The sequence below is a fragment of the Tympanuchus pallidicinctus genome, unplaced genomic scaffold (assembly GCF_026119805.1).
Source record: "Tympanuchus pallidicinctus isolate F22 unplaced genomic scaffold, pur_lepc_1.0 scaffold29, whole genome shotgun sequence".
NCBI lineage: Eukaryota > Metazoa > Chordata > Aves > Galliformes > Phasianidae > Tympanuchus > Tympanuchus pallidicinctus.
In genome coordinates, this window is record NW_026294746.1 from 5,147,914 (window position 1) to 5,171,738 (window position 23,825).

At 44.1% G+C, this 23,825-nt stretch overlaps 2 protein-coding genes across 6 annotated transcripts in view; one reads left to right on the plus strand and one right to left on the minus strand.

Annotated features, from left to right (window-relative positions):
* LRRC38 (leucine rich repeat containing 38) overlaps window positions 1-23,825 on the plus strand; it is a 128,522-nt gene that overhangs the window by 9,907 nt on the left and 94,790 nt on the right. The window contains exon 4 of one of the 3 annotated variants that reach the window (XR_008208739.1): window positions 2,995-3,127. The exons of the other annotated variants lie outside the window; for them this stretch is intronic. The gene's annotated coding sequence lies outside the window, so the exon portion shown is untranslated. The remainder of the gene's footprint in view (window positions 1-2,994; window positions 3,128-23,825) is intronic. 3 annotated transcript variants of the gene reach the window in all.
* PDPN (podoplanin) lies at window positions 1,249-15,820 on the minus strand. 3 transcript variants are annotated; one of them, XM_052691617.1, is made up of 6 exons: window positions 15,442-15,820; window positions 4,739-4,824; window positions 4,118-4,211; window positions 3,635-3,673; window positions 2,888-2,999; window positions 1,249-2,299 (listed from the first exon to the last, which is right to left on the minus strand). In XM_052691617.1, exons 1-6 carry the CDS (start codon window positions 15,509-15,511, stop codon window positions 2,293-2,295), a joined length of 408 nt encoding a protein of 135 aa, XP_052547577.1. In that variant the 5' UTR covers window positions 15,512-15,820; the 3' UTR covers window positions 1,249-2,292. The 3 variants fall into 3 exon arrangements, with proteins under 3 accessions (XP_052547577.1, XP_052547575.1, XP_052547576.1); XM_052691615.1 differs by having other exon boundaries at window positions 4,118-4,250; window positions 15,442-15,813; XM_052691616.1 differs by having other exon boundaries at window positions 2,894-2,999; window positions 4,118-4,250; window positions 15,442-15,810.

Consider the following 23,825-nt stretch of genomic DNA (forward strand, 5'->3'; position numbering starts at 1 on the left):
AAAGTATGAGTCACAGATAAAAAGTGTATTGACACAAGCTAGGTGCCTTTTAACAAAGTTGAAGTGAAGTGCCTTGTCTTCAGTAACCATAACAAAAATCTGCAGCCCACTTTTGGGGCCAGGATGACATACTTCAAAAATGCCCCATACTAATTCAGCATTAAAGAACTGACATTAGGTATACACCAGGCTTAAACCTGTGATAGACTCTCATATAGTAAACACATGACTTTGTACAGTGGTATCATTAATTTTCCTTTCATTTTAGTTGTACTCTGCTTTTGAGTGTAAGCAGAGCTAAGCCAAATGAGATTAAGCTGGAGGTGACACGTGGATGCATTATTCCATGGTACTGTATAACTGTGGACACATTCTGGGATGGATATGCTTTGGTATCTGAGATTTAACTACAGGGGATCAGCATGGAAATGTAAATATATGACTTTCTTTCAAGTCAGTGGCATCTCGTGTGTCTGCATGCCTACTCTGTAGTCTCACTCTATGCATAATAACCTCAGTCATGTTTTATCAGAGCAGACTTTGAAAACAAGTTGAAGTATGTTTCCATTTCATTATGAATTGCCTGCCTGGATGTGATGGGAACAGTTTATTCAAGGGGAACTCGTTCTTGTGGAGAACTTTACATTAGAATCTCCCTGGGTAAGGAACAGAATGACTGTTTCCAGTGTTACCGAGAGTAACGTTGGCAGTTTGGAGGTGACTGCTGTTGCTGACAGCAAGCTATGAACCAAAACCATGCATACATATATACTTGAGTTATGAGATTAAAGGGAAGTCTGAACTCAGATGTCAGGAAAAAGTGTGGTTTTTTTTTATAATAAATGACACAGAAAAACACCCATTTCTAGAAATCACAGCTTTTGGATCTAGAGAGTAATTTTTCATGTAGACCAGTAGGAAGACAAAGCTCACTAAAGCTCAAGCAAGCAAGATCCAAGTGAAGGCTTTCAAGATGTAGTCAACATTTATGTTGCTCAATTGGGATATTTACTACTCTCTCATCTTAATTTTTCCCTTCTGTTGCTGTGTACAAACTTGGCAGTCATTGCAGACTCACGAGTGCTAAGAACTGCACACAAAGACCTCTAAATGACTTTTTTCTCAGGTTATTTTTGAAAAACAGAGAACAATTAGTCTGAAACATGGCATAACTTGCATTTTCTTTCCAGGGATCAGATAGATGGGAAAGTTCATGACACAAAGAAGAAACAGCAAAACACATGTAAATCTATGTAAATTGACTTGTTTAATACATGTCAACCATATGAAATGGAAGATTTTTACACCAAACGTTTGATGCTTTAGTTTAGAAAACACAATGCACTGCAGCCATCTGGCATACAAAGCTTTCACTCTGAACTCCTCGTGTTCAGATACTGCTGCACTTAATGTGCCATAGTAGAAAGCTGCAGAGTCCAAGGATGCACTACATGTCACTAACATGCTCTGATTTAGTCTGTCATGCATGTGATCAAGCAGGCTGTTAGAAAAAGACACTTATAAAGAAAAACGTGAATACATGAATTCAAAAGCCTTTGCACGTCAGCTCTAAAGCGTGCTGAATAACTGGTTAAAGTGACCCATCAAAACTGGGTATTTTCCAAGCACCCTTTAATTCAGGATGTGTATTCCAATCCTTGTGTCTCTGCAACTAGAGGAGACAGGAAATTCTTGATGCAAGTCAAATGCACAAGCTTTTAGTTGGTAGGTCAGTTCCAGCTGGACCTATTATACTTTGCCACATGGTAATGTAAGCATTGAGCAGAAAATCAGTAGCAATATCTGAAGCAATACCTCCTTTCTGATAAGAAATGTCCTACCTTGCTAATTCAGTAGATGAACATGCCACAAGCACTTAACCAGCCAAAACACTTAAAAGATTTTGGGAAAAGAAATGCATACTATGTGATGTGATGTGAAATAATCTTTGCCAGCAGCATTTAAAATGAAGCTAGCATACGTTACCTGCACATCATTTTTCAGATGTAAATGTCATTGCTACTGGAGCTTTTTCCTGTAGGATAATTTTTTTTTGTTCCTCTGGGATTAGCAAAAATCCTAAGCAAATGTTCCATGCTCTGCAGTCTGTTTTTAAAAAAGGAAAGTCTTTGGGAGAGCTGTGTGGGATCCCCATAGATGTGGAACTGTTCCACTACATCTTCCATGGATCATCTTCTCACACTGATACAGGAATAGTCTTTAGTTCTTCTGAAGTAAGAAGCACTTGTGTGTACTGACATGGAATGGCATGGTTACTTGTTTCAACTCCTTTCAGGGCCTGTCAAACAAAACAAGAGAACGTGACATCTTTCTATATTTCATCAATTTACCCAAATGTCATCATGTGAACTCTTTTCCTCTCTCTTCCCATCTTTCCTTCACCTCTTTATTTTTCTTCCCAGCTCATATTTTTGTTTCTCCTGCCCCTATTCCTGGAAGTGTTTGTTTACTGCCCGCTGAGGGAATTCTGTTTGTTAAAATGCAGCGTGGTTTTATAGCTATTTGGGAGTTTGTAAAGCATTTTTAGATGGAGTGGCACCAACACTACTCCTCAGTACACTTCCACAAACATCCAGAGATAAAGATCACTGGGCAGTGTTCACATGTTATCCAACACCCCCAGAACTTCAGTATCCCCTATACCTGTAGGCTGACCCAAAAGCCATGCATGTGATGAGTATTAGGGCACTGTGCCTGCAGTGTTTCCACTGTCTGAGAAGGGATTTGAAGCGCTCACAGCGTTGGCAGCTCTTGTGGCAGGGGTGACTTTTGGCAAACTGGAAGTATTAGACATTTCAGAAGGGATTCCTGTGACCTCACTCAGGGGATGCTGCTGTTTGAAAAGCCTGATGAGCAATTTACTTACGAGTACCTGCCTGACATCTTCCTTACAACAGCAATTATGATTCCAGCAAGGATTCCAACAGCTACTATGATTCCAACTATTATTCCAACGAGTGCAATTGTTTCCAGGCCACCTGAAAGAAGAAATTGGGTTTGTTGGCATGTTTTTCATGAAGATCATTGATAATGGAGATCAGTGATAGAACTGACACGTTTGTGATGAATTTCTGGGAGGATTTCCTTCTGTGATGGGAGCTCTCAGGTAAGCCTGGTAATTTCAGCAGCTTTGTGGGGTATTTTTGTTTGCTTGGATTTTTTTTAGCCTCTGTGCAAACATGCTGAAGTCACCAAGCTGGTCTGTGTACAAGTGTGTACTGTGTAGAAGTACAAGTTCTGTGTACTGAGACCTGCAAAGCCATGCATACTGTGATCTGTGTAGACCACAAGACCCCTCACAGCTCCATTCCCTCCTCTGCACACCAAGGCCTCCATGTTTGTGTTGTAGTGAGGGACCCAACACTGCCCACAGCACAGAGGGATGATCACCTCCTGCTGCTGATAGAAGCCAGGAAGCTGATGGCCTTCTGGCCACCTGGGCACACTGCTGGCTCCTGTTGTGCCAACACCCCCAGGTCCATTTCTCCATGCAATCTTCCAGCCACTCTGCCCCACAACCATAGCAATGCCTGGGGTTGTTGTGGCCAAAGTGCAGGACCCAGCACTTGGTATCACCTGGCACTTAAGATCTCCCTTGTCTTTGGTTTAATACCTTTTTCAGTTTTCTCTGTCTGTTCCCCATTCAGTCCACCTGTAAAATAAGAAAGAATAATTACTGAGGGGCTTTATACCAAGTTCTGCATCCCAATTTACTGCACTGTGTCTAAGGAAAACTTTTACTGACTGTTAACACAGTGGTACAGAGCTGTGTAATAGGTTGTTTTTTGATAAGTAATGAGAAACTAAAACGCTCAAGAGTGAATGCAAAGAGCTCTTTGAAACTATAGAAAGATAAGCTAAGATCTACAGGAATGACTGCTGTAATGTGTAACAGAGGCATTTAAGTCAGATCCGATTACGTCGTTTTTCTGCATGGAAACTTACAGAAGATGTGTTTAGTACAGTTCTCTACTTCTGGAATTGAGTTCGTACTCAAGAGCAGCTTAATTTTGGTATTTGAATTTTCCAGATATTGTATTTAGTAAATAGTATAAGATTGTGATATATTAAAATGGAAAATGGAAGACTGTTTTACCGTCAGCGGTTTCAGTGCTAACTTCATAATACGTGGCGTTATCATTTTCTTCAGGCACGTCAAATGCACTTTCTGTGGTCATTAGTCTTCCAAACTGCAAGAGATTTGTTACACTCTGTAGTCTTGTGGGCAGCTAAAAGAGTTTGGGGAGAAAACAGAGGGGAAAGAAAACCTCAGTATGTTCAGTGTATGAAGGTAAGCATTTACAGCTCTCGATCTGTCAGCTGATTGCTCTTCCCTGCTATAAAGGCTTTGGTAGATCAGATGAATTCCCAGCAGGACTACAGAAGTGCAGGACAGGATGCAGAAGGTTGCAGACCTGTCTGATCTTTCTGGGTTTGTTGGTTTTTTTGTTAGTTTGTCAGTTTGGAGAGAGAGAAAGAGCTAGAAGAGGCAAATGGCAGCAAAGAGGCAGCACAGATGTACTGCCAAAAATGCTTTGAGCACTGTCACCTTCAACCTAATTGCTTGCAAAGCAAAAGCATTAGCACGTGGTCTTGATTTTTCAAACTCAGAGCTGTTCTCTGTGATTTATGATGGTTTAAAATCTAAGCAAGGAGATAAAAGCAGATTGTGAGATCTGAGTAACAGAAAGGAGCCTTTCCTTGGACTTCTACTCACCAGCGTCGGTAACTCCTCAAACTCTGTGTCATTTCTGTCTTTGAAATCGATTGTTGCACTTTCTTCTCCTTCTAGAATGGCACTTGCTGAATAAAATTAAGAAAAATAGGTTGGAGGTTCAGTTGACAGTTACACGTTCTGGCTGCTTTGACTTCTAAATTATGTCAAATGTGAGATATACATCTGCTGCTTTGCATTTAGGTTTGCAATATCAGTTGGACTTTCTGCCTTCTCCTGTGGGATAAAGAGCTTAAGCACACACCTGCTGCAGCGTTTCAGTGCTGTGCAAGGACTGATCACTAAACATCTTCTCCAAGAGAAATGTTTCTTCATTACAAGTCTTCCCCTCTATGCAGGTGAATGCAGCTACTCCATATTTCAAGCACTAGCTCAGTCTCAGCTGCAACCTTCATTTTTAGGGCTGTCACTAATGTTTATGGGTACAGCTAGAGTTCAGAAAGTATTACTAGTGTTACTACAGAAATCTACTGAGTGGTTTTTAAGTGTTGCAAAGCTGATTTGCCATAGCTCAAATTGGTTTTTTGTCTCCTCTTTTTGTTCTAGACTTACGTGTCATCTATCCTCACATCTGGCCCACACAACCAATTTCTCATGTATATGGACGGGTAGGGAAAATGAAGTAGAACAAGATAGAACACAAAAAATGTAAATATGTATGTGAAGATAATTGGCTGTTATCACTGGAAGCACAGATATCATTTGATAAAGTTGCATGCTGACTCATGAGACTACAACCATGCACAGTGTGATGCAAGTGTAGTCTGATAGCTTTTGGGAGTCTGTAATTCACTGTGACTACGAAGCTCAGAAGTAAAGCTGCTTGCTGTGCTGCTGCCTGAGCAAAAGACTTGTGCTAATTGCAGATAGCAGTGTGTGACTGTAAGCAGAGAGCAGACGTTGTCCTGACCAAAAGCATCAGGCATAAAACATGAAAACTCCTGGATAATTATTTCCTGGATGCAGATTTTGTGCCAGACTTTTCCTTCAGCAAATGGGGCAAAAGTTTACATTAACTCCTTCAAGCATAGTTTATCAGTTCACACGTTCAGCATAATTCTGAGTTACTGCAGGGATATTTTGCAGTGGTAGCTGAAAGTGGTGTGGGGGAGAACTGCGCTCGTTCCCTCCAAGCAGCAGGGAGATGTGCAGGGAGAGGTTGGAGAAAACCCTGGATAGACAACAAATCATTTACCTGAGCTGTATGTAAGGTAAGCACTGTCAGGTGCTGATTAATTATGAACAAAATATCAAATTCTTTCTTCCTTTTCAAGGTAGTTTATACAACAGCATTTGTGGAACAGGCTGCCCAAGGAGGCTGTGGATGCCCCATCCCTGCAGGCATTCAAGGCCAGGCTGGATGTGGCTCTGGGCAGCCTGGGCTGCTGGTTGGTGACCTGCACACAGCAGGGGGTTGAACCTAAACGACCATTGTGCTCCTTTTCAACCCAGGCATTTTATTGTGTCAAAATGGAAGAAGGTTAGAATTGCTTTGGATTTTCAGTACATAAATCTATTGAGAATTATTTTTCTTTAATTCAAGTTCCATTTGACCTTTATGCAATTTTCAACTGCCTTCTTTAAATGAAAAATGTTATTTCAAATGAAAAAGCCCACATGTAATTTGAAATGATTTTTAAAAAGGCATCAGTATTTTAAAAGGAAACATTTCATGCAGAAGGTGAGTGATCAGATATCAAAAAACCCAAATTATTCTTCATTTCCATTTGCCACTGAATTGTACTGGGAATATACAGATACATCTCCTTCCACCCAGAACTCATCTTTGAACAAAATTAGTGCTCATCCTTCTCTAGCAATGCACGAACAAGAGCTGTGCCTTCTCCACAGTACTAAATACTGATCTAAGCTTTGGTTTCTGGATCTTTATTTACCCCAGTAAACAACTTTAATTTACAAGCCCAAACAGAGACACATTTTCTATTTAAGTTCCAAAAGGTGGGTGTGAAAATAGTACTTCAGGCATTAAAAAATGAAAAGCATGAAGCCTAATGCAGCCAGCCCAGTAGGTCAGCCAGTCTCCCAGAAGTGCTCTTACAATTCACAGAAAGACCAGAACAGGGCAGGGTGAAGCATTCTTCTAAGTTAGATGGTAAAAATAATGCCTTGATCCTTTTTTAATCAAGTGAGCAGCCTGGCCGTTTGTGTAGATCATAGAATCACAGAATGGCCTGGGTTGAAAAGGACCACAATGGTCGTTTAGGTTCAACCCCCTGCTGTGTGCAGGTCACCAACCAGCAGCCCAGGCTGCCCAGAGCCACATCCAGCCTGGCCTCGAATGCCTGCAGGGATGGGGCATCCACAGCCTCCTTGGGCAGCCTGTGCCAGTGCCTCACCACCCTGTGAGTGAGAAATTTCCTCCGAAAATAGGAGAAAAAGGTTTGTCTTCCAGGCATGTTCATTATCTCTTTAAATTATCAGGGTGTTTTAAGACACAGTGCTATTCTGTAGTGCTTAGGTTTGGTTTGTGTATGCATTACAACATTGAGATTATGGCATGCACGTGTTAAGTGTAAAGAAATAAACTGCAGTACAGCTCACCAACACGCATTGCATGCACCAGGTAGATTTGTAATCACAGCCAGAGCTGAAGAAATCCTTTATTCACCAAATAAGCACAGATGGAGAAAACCAATTACCAGAGAAAAACCCCAGATGGAAAGCAAAGTAAGTTTGGTATGTTAAAAACAAGCAGCATACTCAGGGAAGATAATTTTACTCCTGGCATGGCAGCAGCTTCCAGCCTTGAAGAATTACCTGACAGTGAAGGCAGGAAAGGAAACGGTGTCACAGAGGAAAGGTGTGGAGAACTGGTGAGTGTCACAGATCATGGAAGTAATTATTTTTTGTGTGGTCGAGTTATCAGAGATTCCTGGCAACCAGTGATGTGTAGGGAATGGATTTCAGTGTGTTACCATAGGTATACAGTGACTGACAAAAGGAAATGGCCTGGATTGAGCTGACCTGGTTTTAGGTTCTTTGTGAAGGTGTTTTAATAAGGATTGTTATAGTGTTTTAATAAGGACCTTTTATAGTCTGTAGAAGAAGATAAATGCTTCCAGAAGGTGATTCAGCTCTCCTGAGATTTGGATCATCCTCTGGGAGTGCTTTTCTTAACTGAAATGAGAATAATAAGGCTCCTATATTAACTTCCTGAAGCTCTGGGGTTGACCTGATTTGTACAGGTCTGTAGGGTTTGTCCCAGGCCTCTCCACTTTGAAGGTGTCACGAATCTTGCAGAAGCCTACAGCTACAAATGAGAACTGCATACTGTGCTAAAGCTGAGGTCCTGTTTGCTGGAGCGTGGTCCCTGGGCTACATTTCCAGGTCTGCTTTCTGGACAGATGTGTTCTACACACTGCTGTGTAGTTACAGACGTTGCTGAACTGTCATCAGGAGACTCCTTTGTTATTGATATGTTGTATTTATAGGAAGGAATATTGGATATTAGACAGCACAATTCAGGGAAAGCTGGGAATAAGCTCAAGGCCAGGCAGGCATCTGGAAACTGAAGCGGAGTAAAGTGACAGCAGTGCCCATTTGTTTTTAACTGTGTGGCTTCTTGGATGCTGTAGCATCTGCTGTTGACATCAAAGAATAACGTGGGATGTAAGCTCATGTGTACTTTGGTCATTAGCTGGCTTCATGTAGTCAGAGCCATAGGGTCCAATACTGGTTGTGTACATGTTCTTACTGTGATCTTAAGGGAGGCTGTAAATAAAAACCATCGCCTCACAGCACTGAGATTGTCTCCAAATAGTCTCCAAATAGTCTCCAAATAGTCCCATGGCCTCTTCTGTTTGCAGCTATAGGTTGCTGTGGATGTGAATTAATCATTCCATCTTTCTCCCCACGTTCCAGCTGTGTGCATTTCAGTTCAAAGCCCCCAGCTGCTATCAGCCCTCAGCTTCTCACACCAGGAGAGAATCTGATGGCCTTAAAAGTTTAATACTGCTTCAAAAACAGTGTGGTTAAGCGTCCCATGACCCAGTTAGGGAAAGATGAGCTCACTTCTCATTGTTATTCATAAAGAGACGATTTACTAGAAAAACCTCTCAGGGTTGCTTTCAAATCACAGTGCTTGTGTTGGAAAGGAGAGTGGGTTGTAAAACTCTTGTCTATTAGAATTTCTTTCAGGTGTCTCCAAAAACAACAAAGATGTTTTGAAGATGACAGATGTTGGAGGATCTCCTTTTTCCCAGCAGCCTGAACAAACCCAGATGCGAGTGGGCAAAGGCAGCTCAGAGCCTTTCCTTGGGCTTAGTCCTGAAGTAGGAAGCTCTCAGAATGGGTCATTTGGTCATTTCTGTCTCTGCAGTGGGTAAAAACTGCAGATCTTAAAGGCTTCCCTCTCTTAAGAGCCGGTATTCAGAATCTTCTTCCTGAGCTACTGAGCGAGTGGTGTTTGAAGGCCTGCATGTGCATGTTCTGTGCACAGCCCAGGCCGTCCTATGATTCCATTGAGCCATCCTGCCTGGGCTACATTTGCCTCAGGATTTGTCCTGATGCAGAGCTCCCTGCGTTCTCCAGACTCCATGTGACTGTGAGCCTTTTCCCATGGAATGTTTCCACAGTGCCAAATCCAGGCCCCAACGGTTTGGGACTTTTTCTGAAAACGAGTTTTGTTAAAATATGCCAGGTTCTATTTGCCTTTTGCATTTTGAGCCTTTGGACAGCTAAAATTTTTAGACTAGATAAAGGCAAGGAATAATTTCTTGAGAACTGCAGTTCTCATTTGTAGCTGTGGTTTCTGCAAGATTCGAGACACCTTCAGCACCCTGAGAACTTTCTTTGGGCTATATGGGGCCATGGCACTGGCATCTATTGTTGGTGGGTTTTTTTCTTAATTGATTCTGGAAGTAGCAGTTCTCTATCATATAAGGAGTGTCCTGCAGTGTGCTGAGTGCCTAACTGGGTTGTGCTCAGGAGTTGCATGCACTGTCTGACTGATTGCTGAAGTATTCATTGCTGCTTCCTTACACAAACCTTGACAGGCTTTGCTCTGTGTAATGGAGGAAGCTGGAGGACAGAACTACGGTGACAGTATCTGCCAGTTGGAAACACTGCTGTGATGCACAGGGAAGGATTCAGTTCAGCTTTATTTTGAGCACGACTGACTTTGTTCATCTCTTCTGTGCAGCTCATGACAACGTTGTGCTGAATTTTCAGAAACATTTCCTTTGGTCACCACACCCTGCTGCAGATGGTTTCTATTGCTGTGACTGCTTTAAGCCAGAGGAACAAAGCCAGGCTTTAAATTTAAAAGAAGCACTCAGCTATTTCTGAAATAAGTCCCACCTTCTGAATGCTACAATATTATTTTGTACACTGTCCATATGTAGATACCCACAGGAAAGCAAAACAAAAAAAAAATACATATATATTTTAACTGGGGCAGACGTTAAGGAAAAAACAGCTGCTCTTCAAATGCTGGTGGTATGTATGTGACCCATAACCAAAGCTATGTAACAAAGCCACAGGAGGAAAAGGTGGTCACTTGCAAAGCTTTCTCTCTGATACATGACACAACTGGCCACAAAGCTGTGGTTAGGGATACACTATCTCACTCCACTGAGGGGTGTTTCCTTCTAAATCATCTTTGTGGAGCCGGGACTTGCAAGGCTTGTGACTTTAAGAAGGCTGCTGTCAGTCTGTCTGCTGTGTACACTGACCTCAGAGCTGCTGCACCAGGAACCTGTCTAAACCACTGAATGACGATTTCTGCTGTCCTGTAACCAGAAGGTTGCCCTGCCACAGTCTTATGGCAATTTTCTGGTTTCTGAGCAGGAAGGGTTTGGCTGGGGCAACAAGATTGGAGGTATGAGCAAGTTTCTTTGGGATCATTCTGCAAGTGGCACCTAAAACTGCACTATTACAATGCCTCTTATCAGTGCATGGCTGGAAGGGAACAAGTGTTGGAGCTGAGGCTCTCCTGCTTTAGTAAAGGGCTCCTGCTTTAGCAGAGGGGTTGGACTTGACGATCTCCAGTGGTTCCTTCCAGCTCCTATGGCTCTGTGATTCTGTGAAGTGGCCTCAGGAGAGAAGTATAGAATTCTATGCTCTGGATAAGCAAGTGTTACAGAATGTACAGCAGAAATCACACAAACTGTGTACAAATACAGGGGTCTGAATACAGATGAAAGGAGTTAAGGTATGACCTCAGATACTGTAATAAAAGAATCTTCCCTGAATCACTTCCTTCCAAAAACTATCCACTCACATCTGCCAGCTCAACACAGCTACTTCCTGCAGTGCTTTATCACAGCCTTCATTAAGGTGACTGACCCCTCATAGCTGTCAGCAGAACTGTTTGCACCATCATTTCCTAACTCATTTCTTTGAGATACGCACAGAGCTGGATGCTGCTTGGGCTTTCATTTTGCTCACAGTGGTTCTTGGCTATTTGCTGTATATTACCACACAGCAAGAGAGATCCATTCGGATATGTTTAGTCTGGCATTCATACTAACTAATAACACACTAGATAATACTTGGATGGGTTTCATAGTCAAAGAAATGTTCTAATATGCATTTAGAATGAAGCCTGTCCTCTGTGGGCTTGGAGGGGAGGAGAGGGGAGGGAAAAGGAGAAAAGGGAAGAGGAAGGGAGAGGAGAGGAGGGCAGGGGAGGGGAGGGGAGGAAGAGAAAGTCCTGCCTGAGGAACTGTGATACAATTCATGCCGGCCGTTGTGGCATTTGTAAGCAGCAAATACAAAGATACACAAGCATGAAGCAATGGGAAAACAACATGGAAGGGTACACAGCATCACTGTTGGTTTCCTTCGAGTCTTTGGCAGGGCTACTGCAACAGTGGGTTGGAAACAAATCGGTCATCATTTTTCTCAGTTTCCTTCAGAATTTCCCAATGTCCCTGTATTCCCAGTCCTGCATTTTGTTATGAAGTGGAGCAAGCTTTGTGCCACGCAACAGAGTGAACTGTGCTGCTGCATGAATGCAAACTGAAGATATTGAGGTTTGGTGCCCTTCTAGAGCCTGCCTGTCTGCAGCCTGGCAGTGGGACGCAGGGAGCGCTGGGACCTGGCAGCCTTTGGCTTCCATCCTGTGGTCCCTGACCACATCCAGACAAAAAACAAACAAACCAACAAAACAAACGTGCCACTGAGGAAGGCTTTAAGTTAGGGCTGGGCAAACCGTAGTTAGTTTTGTGGTGTTGCATGTATGGTTTGCCTCAAATGACACACAGAGGAAACACTGCATGCTTCTGTCAGAGACCAGCAGCATGTACACGGTGGGCTAACCTTGCTTTACTATTTTTTGATTCTTAATGTTCTTCTATCTCTCTTTGGTTGTCAGTTGCTTATTTTTTGTGGATTTAGAAATACAGGATCTGAGGGAAATGCATGGATTCTGTGGAAAGTTGAGTTACGAGCGCTGAGAATCCAGCCTCTGTTTGCAGTTTTACTGTGGCACCTGAGTCGATGAAAGGCTCACTTGTAAGCTTGTAAATATGACAGTTTCCTTTCTGTATAAAATTACACAGATTCAAAAACTTACTCCTACCTTTGGAGAAATGGCTGGGCAAGTGTCCCAGTGAAGAGGAGAATGCAAATGCTGTGTTCTTTGCTGGTCATTTTAGCAAGATGCAGCAATTCACACTCACTGCTTTGTAGTCCCACCGTCTAGCATAGATCTGTTGAACGTTGGGGTTTGCACGAGGAGGCACTGCATAGCATTGCCTCCTGTTCAGACTGGGTGCACAGATTGTTGATGTAGCTCAAGTGACATGTGGGAACTTGTTAGCAATCATGTCCATTTTTGTGCATGTTATGTGACAGCCACTAGAGTAATCCCCTCACCCACACTGATACTGATACTTGCACCGTAGGGAAGGTTTCAAGTCAGGAGATGAGCTGCCTCTAAAGCCTCCATTGGGATACTCTGCTTTCATCATGTGATGAATGCCCTGCCCAGCTAACTTCCATTTCAGTTGGACTGATCCCGTTAAGCTTTGCCTGAGGCTTTCATATGCTGACCAGGATCACAGAAGGACAAATGTATCTGCTAATCATTCAGTAGGAAATGGATTAGTCTCAAAATGCATGAGGTTATGTGGAGTGCTTAGGGCTGTCCTTGGGTGGTCAGTATGACAAAGGAGTTGGCTGTTTCAGACAGGACTGAAACCACCAATGGATTACACAAAGCGTACATGAATGTGTTTGTAAGCAGGCAATGATGTTACCAGGTTTTCTTTCTGAATTCTTCCTAATTACTGTCATCAGTTTTACTTGGAAGCTCACATATAAACAAGGAAATCAATAACTTAGTTTTCTTCTTTGCTAAGTCAGTGTTGTATGCTATCCTTTCACAGCTTCTGTACTGCTTTGTGACCCAGTTAAAGCACTCTGTCTATTCTAATGGATATGAAGTTGCTGACTTGGAGCCCAAAAATTCCTCTTAACATTTCCTGGGCTGTTTCAAGAGAAATCATCATTCATTTTTAAGTTACTGATGTTAGATGTAACTCACTGTGCTTTGAGCGAAGAGCACTGACGTGCTTCCAGCATCTCCCAGACTCCTGTTTCTCACTAACATGTTGTTCACAGGTTGGCTGATAGTCCAGTTACTGTGATAACTGCTGTCCTTCAGTCATGTTTCTGGCTCTGAAGTTGTTCCTTTCCCTCTGGGTTTTGTAATGTTGCAGCAACTCAGAGATGGCAGATACTAGTGAAACTACTAAAGCTCCGCATCACTATGTGGATGGGGAAGAGGACAGTCCGCAGGTATGTGATCAGCAACAGAACTTAATTAGCAATTTCAGGAGGAGCTTGGAACAAGCAGCAATCCTTTTGGAAGTTTACTCTCTGTACAAACGTGGTGCTTTTTTGGACTCAGCCTCAATCGGGAGACTGGAGTGCCCAACTACAGGAGTAGCTGCACATGTTCGTGACCTGGTCTGTGTTAAGAGGCATCAGATTCTGACGAGGAAGCTTTTCTCTTGAACCCTCAGGGCAAACTGCCTGCCTCAGTGATTCAGGTATCTGAATATACCCACTCCACCTCCTACATCTGCAAGGCAACAAAAATTTCCATCCTCACTGCTCAAAGCAATTAGATTGCCAATGGCGATGCGTCCATTCTAAGGTTGTTCTAACTCAGAATTGTTGATGGTTGTTGGCAAACAGCAGTGAAACAAATACTTGAGCCTTGCTTATTATATCTGAAGCCTGCTTTTGAATGTTATCCTGAATGATAGCCCCACTTGAAAAGTCATAAAACCTAGACAGCTTTAGGAACCCCAAAACCATGTTCTAGATCCATCTACAGAGTTCAGTGCAAATTATACTGGTAATAAAAGTGAATAAAAATAGAATCCTCCATACAGGAAAGTTGAGAGGAAATGTACTTTCAAATTCCTCAAAAGCCTAAAGATAAAAGACCATTTTTCCTGCAGTTCTGGTATACAAGAGCCTGCCTAAGATAGTTCTATAAAGCGACATTGCCTTCTTGCCTTATCTTTAATGCCTGTAAACTTTAGTATCTTTAATACTGGTGCATTGGGAAGATAAGCCAGCTGGGACCCAGTGAAAATAATATTTAGCATTTTATCTAATAGGGATTGCTTTTAGATTTTCTGTGCAGTTTTGAAGTGTAACTCTGAACTATGAGCCTTATACCCTCATGTACAGAACATCAGGAGCTCCAGTTAAGTCACAAGCCAACGCTGACACGTACAGCATGTTGCTACAGCTGTTACTTCCATTGGAATGATATTGATTGTCACCAGGCCGAAATCAGGCCGTACGTCTCAGGTGGGGTCCCAAAATCCGAGTGAGACGAGGGGATGGAGAGAGATGACCTTTGAGTCCCTTCCAACCCAAGCCATTCTATGATCCCAAGTCGACTGATGCTTTGGAAAAGCTGTTTTCAGAGAACTGTTACTGGCAAACAGAATGCCTGTGTTCTGCAGCAGAGGTTGCTGGATTTCACCCCTCCAGGCACTGCTGCCATCACTGTGCACACGCTGGGCACGTTGCCTCATGGCCAACTCATTCACATGGCTCACATACTACACAGAATAAATATGAATGTGAAGTTCCTGGAATAAAGCGCTTTTCAGGCCAATTCTGATTACTGTCCATAAATCACTGTGTTAGAAAGACTTCTAATTTTTCTTGTCAAATTTAAAAGAAATAATTCACCAGACAGACTTTTCCAGGCATGTAATATTTTCAAACCTGCCGTAGGTAATAATTCTTCCTCTTTAGTTTCCCTCATGTGCACACATTGCTTATGGCCAAGGGAGTATTAACCTCTGAGTACAGAAGTTAAACTCTTGCACTGAAAGATTTAGAAGTGACATTCACAGCAGAGAACGTCACCACCTAAATGTTGGTTACAACTTTTTGCCTGCAGTCTTGCATGTGGTGAAACCAAAGGCACTTCCAAGAGTGCAGATGAACGTTGCACTGCTGCTCCCTTTGCTCCTTCCTTTGCTCACATGCACAGAAAGTCCTTTCCAACAGCACAGAACCCAGCACAAAACTTTTGCTGTCTCTTTCCTGATCCAACCGTAGCAACTGCTGAGTGGTTGCTTTAAGGAAGAGCCTTATAGACAGGACAGAGAAACGATATCATCTGAGTAAATGCACAAACTGCTCAATTAAAAGATCTGCAAATACTTTGAAGTAAAGATTTTTCTTACCTTCTTCAGCAAGTGCTACGAGGGGCACGCTCCCTAGAATGAGGATGAAGAATGGAACTTTAATAAACATCTTCCTTCCGCTTAGAGAAGAGCTTTCCAATGCTCAGACCAGACGGATTCAGACTGATAAATTTTAAGAGTCAAGCAAGAATCGAGATCATGAAAAGAAATCACTGCAGAAACGACTTTGGTATTCCAAATATTCCTTTAGCTGCCGTTGCTGAAAGGGAGAGGTTTGCACAGATGATAACTATACAGCTAAAGCAAAGCATCTGAGTGGTGTCAGCATTTTTTTGTTTAGCAGAGGGGTGGGAGCATGCCTAAGGTGGTCTCAAAAGAAGAGCCCGGCCCGCCCTCTGCGCTGTTTGGGCAGTGCTGAAGTTATGATCTCAGCCCAGGTTTAAAGTTACAGGAGCTGTTGTGGCTTTCAGAAGACTTTTATTTAGCAAAGGGGGAAAGAGGATTCAGGCAGAGAGAGGCGTTCAGGGAGTTCCCTCCCTTCTGCAAACTGTCCCTAAAAATATTGAAGGAACAACACTAAGGACGTTTGTCCTGTTATTTCCAGCTGTGAACTGATGGGTTTTTATTTCAAAGCGAGACCCCGTGTTTATCTGAGTATGTGTGGTAATGAATGTGCTTTTAGGGATACTGAAATAGTTCTAGGACAGGGTATTTATTTAATTCTGTAGTAAATACTGTCTGACTTCTTCTGCACGTCTGAGTATCTTTCAGCCTGTGTCCTCAAGTGACATGCTGGCTGTGCTCTAGCATTTATCTTTGACCATGGGCTTCCAAGCCTCAGCGCTGCTTTCATATGTGAGAGAGGATTTTTCCTTCTTGTGTACAACCCTAACTAGTACAGCTGTACAGCTTTCAGTATAGCTCTTGTTACTCCTGTATACATTTCTGTGCAACAGCATCAAGTGTCTGCAAGAGTAGATTAGCACCCAAAATGTATGCAACATGCTAATCTTTAAGCTCTCATATAGATAAGGATTTTAACACAGGTGGGGATGAAGCAGGGCTCTGGGAGCAATGATTAATCTAAATCCTTTTCTTAATTTTGGGCAAGTAATGAACTGCTAATTCAGAGGGTTGTCACCAGCAGTGCGGTCTGGTTGGAATCCTGACACTATCTGTGCTCCCCAGGGTTTGGTGCTGGGTTCGGTTTTGTTCAGCATCTTCATCAACACCCTGGATGATGGAATAGAGTCTAACATCAGTAAGTTTGCCCCAGGAAGGGCTGGCACACTGAAGGGCTGTGCTACCATTCAACAAGACCTGGAGAGTTGGGCAGGGAGGAACCTGATGAGCTTTAACAAGAGCAAGTGTAGAATCTTGCAGCTGAGGCAGAATAACTGTATGTGCCATTACGTGATTAGGAGATGACCTGCTGGAAAGGAGCTCTGTGGAGAAGGACTTGGGGGTCCTTGGAACACTGGTTGGCCACGAATGTGCCAGCAGTGTGCCTGGTGGCCAAGAAAGCTGATGGGATCCTGAGGTGCATTAAAAAGATCATGGCCAGCAGGGCGAGGGAAGTGATCCTCCGCCTCTACTCTGCCCTGGAGAGGCCACATTTAGGCTGCTGTGTCCAGTTCTGGGCTTCCTAGTTCCATAAAGACAGCCATGTCCTAGAAGGAGTCCAATGGAGGGCTGCAGAGATAGTAAAGGGCCTGCTGGAGCATCTCCTGTTTGAGGAAAGGCTGAGTAAACTGATGCTGTTCAGCCTGGGGAAAAGAAGACCAAGAGGGGATCTGATAAATGTTTATAAACATCTAAAGGGAGGTGGGAGGCAAATGGATGAGGCCAGGCTCTTCTTGGTGGTGCATAGCAGTAGGACAAGGAATAATGACCTCGACATAGGAAGCTCTGAACTAACGGTAAGGATGACGGAGCACTGGAACAGGTTGTGCAGAGAGGTGGTGGAGTCTCCTGGGGAGATATTCAAGACCCATCTGGACACCCACGCGTGCCACCTATGTAGGGAGGTACTTTAGGAGGGGGTTGGACTCGATGGTCTCTTGGGGTCCATTCTAACCGCTGTGATTCTGGAACTCACATCTATTCAGGGACCTCTTGAGTTTTAATCAGCGTTCACATGTGAGCTGTCTTTGCCAGTGTGAGTGGAGGTGGTGAGACCAAGTGCTCTGTGTTGCTCTTTTGCCCCCTGTTTCTGTACTGTGGAGTCCTGCAGTGCCAGCACAGCAGACTCTGAGGCACAGCAGCTGAGATACAGAAGTTTCCCTTCTACTGACAACGGTGGAGGAGGTTTTAACTTGGAGAGGTGAAAAAGCAAAAGAACCACATAGCTGGGTTGTTTTTCTCAGTGAATGTGAGTCAGAGCTCTCATTAAGACCCCACCACACTTTGTTACAAAGGAGTAAAGCAAGTCTAAACATCAGCATTGGTGCAGTCAAGCCAAAAGGACTGCAGATGGGAAGTGCAGCACCTTCCATAGGGCTTCTCTTTTGTAACTTTAAAAATGAAAGGTGCCAAGGGAATTTCTTATAGGGAAGTCAATGGTGCCACAACTGTTCTTGGTATCAAAGTTCACCAGGAGACTAGGATGAGAACAAGGAAGTGTTGATGCAGAGGCAGTGGGTGATACTGGCTTACTGAAAGTTGAAACAAATGCTCTCAAATAGTAAATAGCAACATGTCTTGAATCTTAATCTGGGAATAATTACTTTTCGATAATGTTGCTTGAGATGTTGTAAAGATAGATTGTTCACTTGGGAAATGCTGCTGCTATGAAACTGAGATTTTCTAGGGGAGGATGGCAGTTCTAAGGAAAATTATTTCCCAATTGGAACAAATAGTTCTTTATGAGAATGGAATGCTTAAATTTCTGTACATATTTTCAGAAAAGCTATGAAAGACAAACTGGAACCAGTGACTGCTCTTCTGTTTACTTCAAGTTCCCAGGAACAGAAAAGTGGACCTGTTCAGATCTTCATCCCTTCTTCCTCAAACATGCTCTGAGGACCTTCCATTTTTATGGTCATTCCTATAAACAAATCCCTTGGGTTTATGAGTAGGCCTTCCTGAAGAAGGAGAAGCTATTTGCTGAATTAAACAATTTCTTTCTTTGCACAGCATTCTGAGCATAGAGGTGGAGCTTTTGGGCTTTCAGGAATTGGACTTCCATTTCCAGTAGCTATTAGAACAACTTTTGAACGTTTTCATTGTTCAGAGCAATGAGGAATAGCTTGTTTTGTGCCCTGCTCTTTTCTATTCCAGCCCACTCCTCAAAAATATTTATCAAATAGGTACAAAAAAGGGAAAGAAGCTTGCCTGCAGTTGCAGTACAATTAGTAGAAAGGCTTGGATGTGTTGTTCCAGCTGTTTCAGGATGAAGCAGTTCCTTCTGCTTGCCTTCTGCTGAGAGCTGCACGTTGCTGAATAAGGACATTGAGGTCCAGAGCCATTGCTGAGCACGTGGTGAGAAAGAAACACAAATTCTTTGAGAAACACCAATGTACCCTTAGGGAGGTGTGGGACTAGGCAGAGAAGGGAGCAGTTTTCCTCAGAACCCCAACAAATTAGGGTTTGCTAATAGAACTGTGGCTCACTTCTGTGGCTTCTTCTGTAAGCCAAAGGATTTTGTGAAAATAGAGGAATTATACCAAGGTTCTGATTGAATAATATTTCCTCTAATGCAGCAGTTGTGCTTTGCTTTGCAGTAGAATATAGGCACAGCTTTTTCTGTTGGTATGTATTGGACTCAGGAGTTGGACTCGATCTGCGTGAGTCCTTTCCAACGTGGGATATTCTCCGACTCTGTGATTGGTTGCAGATGTACACATTTACTCAGATGCTATAAGAAGAAAGTTTAGGCCTACAGAGGGATGTTGCAATTTGGTCTTTTTGTACAGGAGCATCACAATGGTTCCTGTGCAGTCTTCCCATGAGCTGAGAGGGTGAGACACTGAACAGGTTGCCCAAGGAGGCTGTGGATGCCCCATCCCTGCAGGCATTCAAGGCCAGGCTGGATGTGGCTCTGGGCAGCCTGGGCTGCTGGTTGGTGACCTGCACACAGCAGGGGTTGGAACTGGATGAGCACTGTGCTCCTTTGCAACCCAGGCCATTCTATGATTCTGTGATTCTTTCTAAGAGGAGAATGCTAAGTCGTGCATGGGTCACTGTGTTTTGATTGTCTGTTGTTGTGTTTTGGGTGTTTTTTTATCTCAGGGCTGCTCTGCATGTCTTTAATCACAGCGGTTTAAGGGAGGAGGTGGAAATGGCTCGAAGTCCTGGCAGCCCTTTTACTTTCATTTCGACATCTGTTCTTCCTGTCTGACCCTATCCGTCCGTCCTGCAGCCCTGTGAGCGGCTCAGGCTGCCTCTGCTCTGGCAAGGGTGGAATCATGAGACACAGCTGGAGGAGGAGGAAGCAGTGCCTGCATCCTGCCGAGCATTCTGTCTCAGTGGCAGAACTGAGCTGGCTTTCCTCTCAGTCAGCTGTGTCACTCTGTGCCCCCAGAATGCTGCAGTTGAGCACTGAAGGTCTCCCCACTGTCGTAGCCAGATTTCACTCTTTATTTCTACCTCCAGAATAATTTTTTTGTGTGTGGAAGCTGCTTGTGGCAGTGATATTTGCAAGGAGTGAATCTGTAATGTAAACGATTCAGGAACTGAGGGGGGTCATTCTGTGACTTGTTGTAGGGTTTCTTTGCAGTGAAGCCAAGTTGCTGTGTTAAAAGCAATGGAAAACTGGAGCTCTTGGTGGGTCTCTTCTTTCAATACCAGAACAGTTCCTTAGACTAAATCAGTACCTGCTGAAGGGGTGGGTTTGGCTGCAGTGAGAAAATGGGAAACGACTTGAAAAGCAATGATTCTTAGAGAAAACAGCTTTTATGTTCAACGTTGCACAGCCTACAGCTGCCTGTGGGTACAGGAATTCAGCAATGGGAAGAGAAAGCAGCTTCCAGTGAGAGTGGCATCCTGTGAAAGGATGGGGAAAGAAAATGTGGGTTTACTTTCTATGTGCTGCATGGCTTGTGTTCCTTTTTTGTCAGATAAAATTTTTGTGTGTGTTTATAGACTGCAGTCATCTATCAAATGCACGTGCTGATATTAAGATCGACATGTTAGCCTTCAAACTGAGAGCATGCTTGGCTGTGTTCCCATCTGACAGAATTACTTGCAATGAAATCAAGATTGATGGCAGGCTTCTGCAGGAGTACGAAACCTTGCTGTTTGAAATGTCTTTCCCTTATTGAAGTCCGTCAGATATCTTCATTGATTTATATAGGCCTCAAATAGCCACGCTTTAGTGCTGGCTTTTGGTTTTGAGTCTCTGTACATCGAGTTTGTATCTGGTATGTGAGATGCCATCCAGAAGTTTTCCATCAAGCAGCTGCCAGGGAATGGGAGCACTGGAAGATGATGTTCCTTCCCTGTCTGTGCTCCTGCCTGTAGAACATTATGTGCACAGATGGGAGCACTTCTGTTAGATGTGAAGAGAGATTCTTGATTCGCAAACTTGGCACAGTGTGTGAAGTGGGAGATCTTGAGCTAGAATAAGTGATATTTATGTGAGTCCTGGAGATGGGGCTGGGTTTTCAGCTGTGCAACTCAACAGAGCTGCACAGCAGTCGATATACACAAGGTTTCACAAATGCTGCAGGCTGTGGGGCACAGAGGCAAGCTGAAATGTTTTATGATGTGTTAAACGGGCACTCAGAGCCAGTGCCTCTGGCGGTGCAGTTGTCACAGTGCAGAGAGCAGCTCTGAAGCAGCAGCTCCCAGCATAGCCAGGGAATGGAGGCAGGCTGAACCAGTTGTTGGAGGCTGGAAATGAACAGGCATTTAAGGGATAAAAGATGTACGTGTGTGCACCTGCAGTGCTTTCGCTTTAGATCTGTGGCCGAGCTGCTTTTCTCTCTCATCTCACTTCCATCACTCCAGAAGGGACTGAGCAAAGTGCTGGGAGCAGGAAGGGGTAAGGAGGAGGTCTGTGCAGCTCTGTGTAACAGCAAGGTGATGTATGTGATGCCAGCACTCCTCTAGGATGTTTCAGTGTCTGTGGTTGGATGGTTTGATACTGGTGTGGCTTTATTTCCTCTTTGGATCACTTCAGAATTGCCATTCTTTTTCATCCCTACTGTAAAGATTTTCGTAAGATTCTGATGAATTTGGGCCTTGGAGCACAAATGGGTCGATATCTTTTGGGGACTGAATAATGCCAGCAGTTGTCTCTACGTGACATACAACAGCGTGACTCAGAGTTAAATATGGGATGCCCACTCTTTACTACTTTTAAACCTGTGGATGACCACCATGTATTTAACAAAAAATTATAAGGTTGCTGTAGGTTTTCTTAGGTCAGGAGTGTTCTTTTAACTAGAACAGTTAAATAAGGAAAGCAACACAGCAGTGGAGCCAAGAGAACTTTCTCAGCCTCATAGGTTTTTTTTAGGGAATGGTTCTGCATGAGCTTTTCTTCATGCTTCCAAAGCCTTTCCTGGTTTTTATAGTGAAATTATATGGGTAAAGCAAACAGCTGTCATTAGGGATTTACATGTCTTCACATTTTTAAATGGGTTGTGTTTGAGTGCTGCAAATGCACCAAGAAACGCCGTGATCTGGACGTGGCTGAGCTGGCACCTGCCTGGGTTGGCAGGGTGGACAGGGGCACAAACAGCACACGGGGCAGTCTGTTTTCCTGGAGATGGTAACTGGCTCTTTGAATAAGTGTGTGGGGGGAATCCTTGCAGAAGAAATGAAATGCACGCTGATGAATACATGAGAAACACTCCCCCCATTAAGGTCCGTGGCAAAATTCCTATTTCCACTGTGTTTTTAGAGAGGTATTCCTTATGAAGGAAAGTAGTTTCTTTTTGTGTACCAATTCCTAAGTGTAAGCAGCATCAAGAAGGAAGTGGAAAGACAAAAAAAGCTTATGGAAGGATAATAGCTTCATTTAAGGTGGGGGTGGGTGATCCTGGTGAATATGGGGAAGGAGAATGTGGAGATGTTCCTGGCCCTCCCCTAATTGGGTGCGATTTTCTAATAGCACTTGTGGTTAAATGGGCAGAACGTCCATCTGCACGGCACTCTGCAGCCAGCAGAGGGAGCAGGATGTTTGCTGGTGGGTTTAGTTGAAGCTGCAGGGCTGGATTTCACCATTCCCCAGCGCCTGCAGGAAGCCGAGCAGATTGCTGTGCTGCAGACAGGTCAGGTCTGGAGCTGCAGTGGCTCTGCTACGTCTTCCAGCAGCAGCATGCTTTCCCACCCTGTTCAGGTGGGTATGAAAGCACGTGCTTCACGGAGGATTGTCATAGAATCACAGAATGGCCCAGGTTGGAACAGACCTCAAGGATCAGGAATCTCCAACCCCCTGCCACATGCAGGGCCACCAACCTCCACATTTAATACCAGCCCAGGCTGCCCAGGGCCCCATCCTGCCTGGCCTTGAACACCTCCAGGGATGGACGGGGCATCACAGCCTCTCTGGGCAGCTGTTCCAGCACCTCACCACTCTCTGTAAGGAACTTCCCCCTGACATCCAACCTCAATCTCCCCTCCCTCAACTTCAAACCATTTCCCCTTGTCCTGCTGTTATCTCCCCTTTCCAAGAGTTTGCTCCCCTCCTGTTTGCAGGCTCCCTTTAGGTACTGAAGGCTGCAATGAGCTCACCCCACAGCCTTCTTTTCTCCAGGCTGAACAAGCCCAGCTCCCTCAGCCTGTCTTCATAGGGGAGGTGCTGCAGCCCCCTGATCATCTCTGTGGCTCCTCTGGACCCTCTCCAATAGCTCCCTGTCTTTCTTGTACTGAGGGCTCCAGACCTGGATTCCTGATGGGGCCTCACAGGAGCAGAGTAGAGGGGGACAATCACCTCCCTGTCCCTGCTGGCCACCCCTCTGCTGATGGAGCCCAGGATATTGTTTACTTTCCAAGCTGCAATGCACACTGCTGGCTCATGTTCAGTTTTTCATCCATCAGGACCACCAGGTCCTTCTCTGCAGGGCTGCTCTCAAGGAGCTCCTTCCAGTCTGTAGGGATGCCTGGGATTCCTCCGACCCAAGTGCCAAACCTTGCACTTTGCCGTGTTGAACCTCATCAGGTTCACCTGGGCCCACCTTTCAAGTCTGTTGAGGTCCCTCTGAATGGCATCCCTTCCTTCCACCATGTCAACCACTCAGCTTGGTGTCATCAGCAAACTTGCTGAGGGTCACTCGATTCCGTCATCTTGATAAAGGTGTGAAGAAGCACTCTGGTCGATGTAAGACATCTTTCTGCAGCAAAACCCATTGGCTTTCTTGCAGTGACCGCAGCTCCTGGCAACCAAATTCAATAGACAGCAATGTGAGAAGTTTTCAGGGGCAAAGCATGCTTCAAGTGAATGCAAAACTAAGTGCTGAAATCATGAGAGGGTCAGG

Bases quoted from the DNA above. Each gene is read 5' to 3' on its own strand.
- PDPN (XM_052691615.1), bottom strand. From the start codon at position 15,511: ATGTTTATTAAAGTTCCATTCTTCATCCTCATTCTAGGGAGCGTGCCC. The intron at 4,825-15,441 runs GTAAGAAAAATC...AATTTTATTCAG, and splicing joins CGTAGCACTTGCTGAAGAAG to CAAGTGCCATTCTAGAAGGA. The intron at 3,674-4,117 runs GTAAAACAGTCT...CTTATTTTACAG, and splicing joins TAGCACTGAAACCGCTGACG to GTGGACTGAATGGGGAACAG.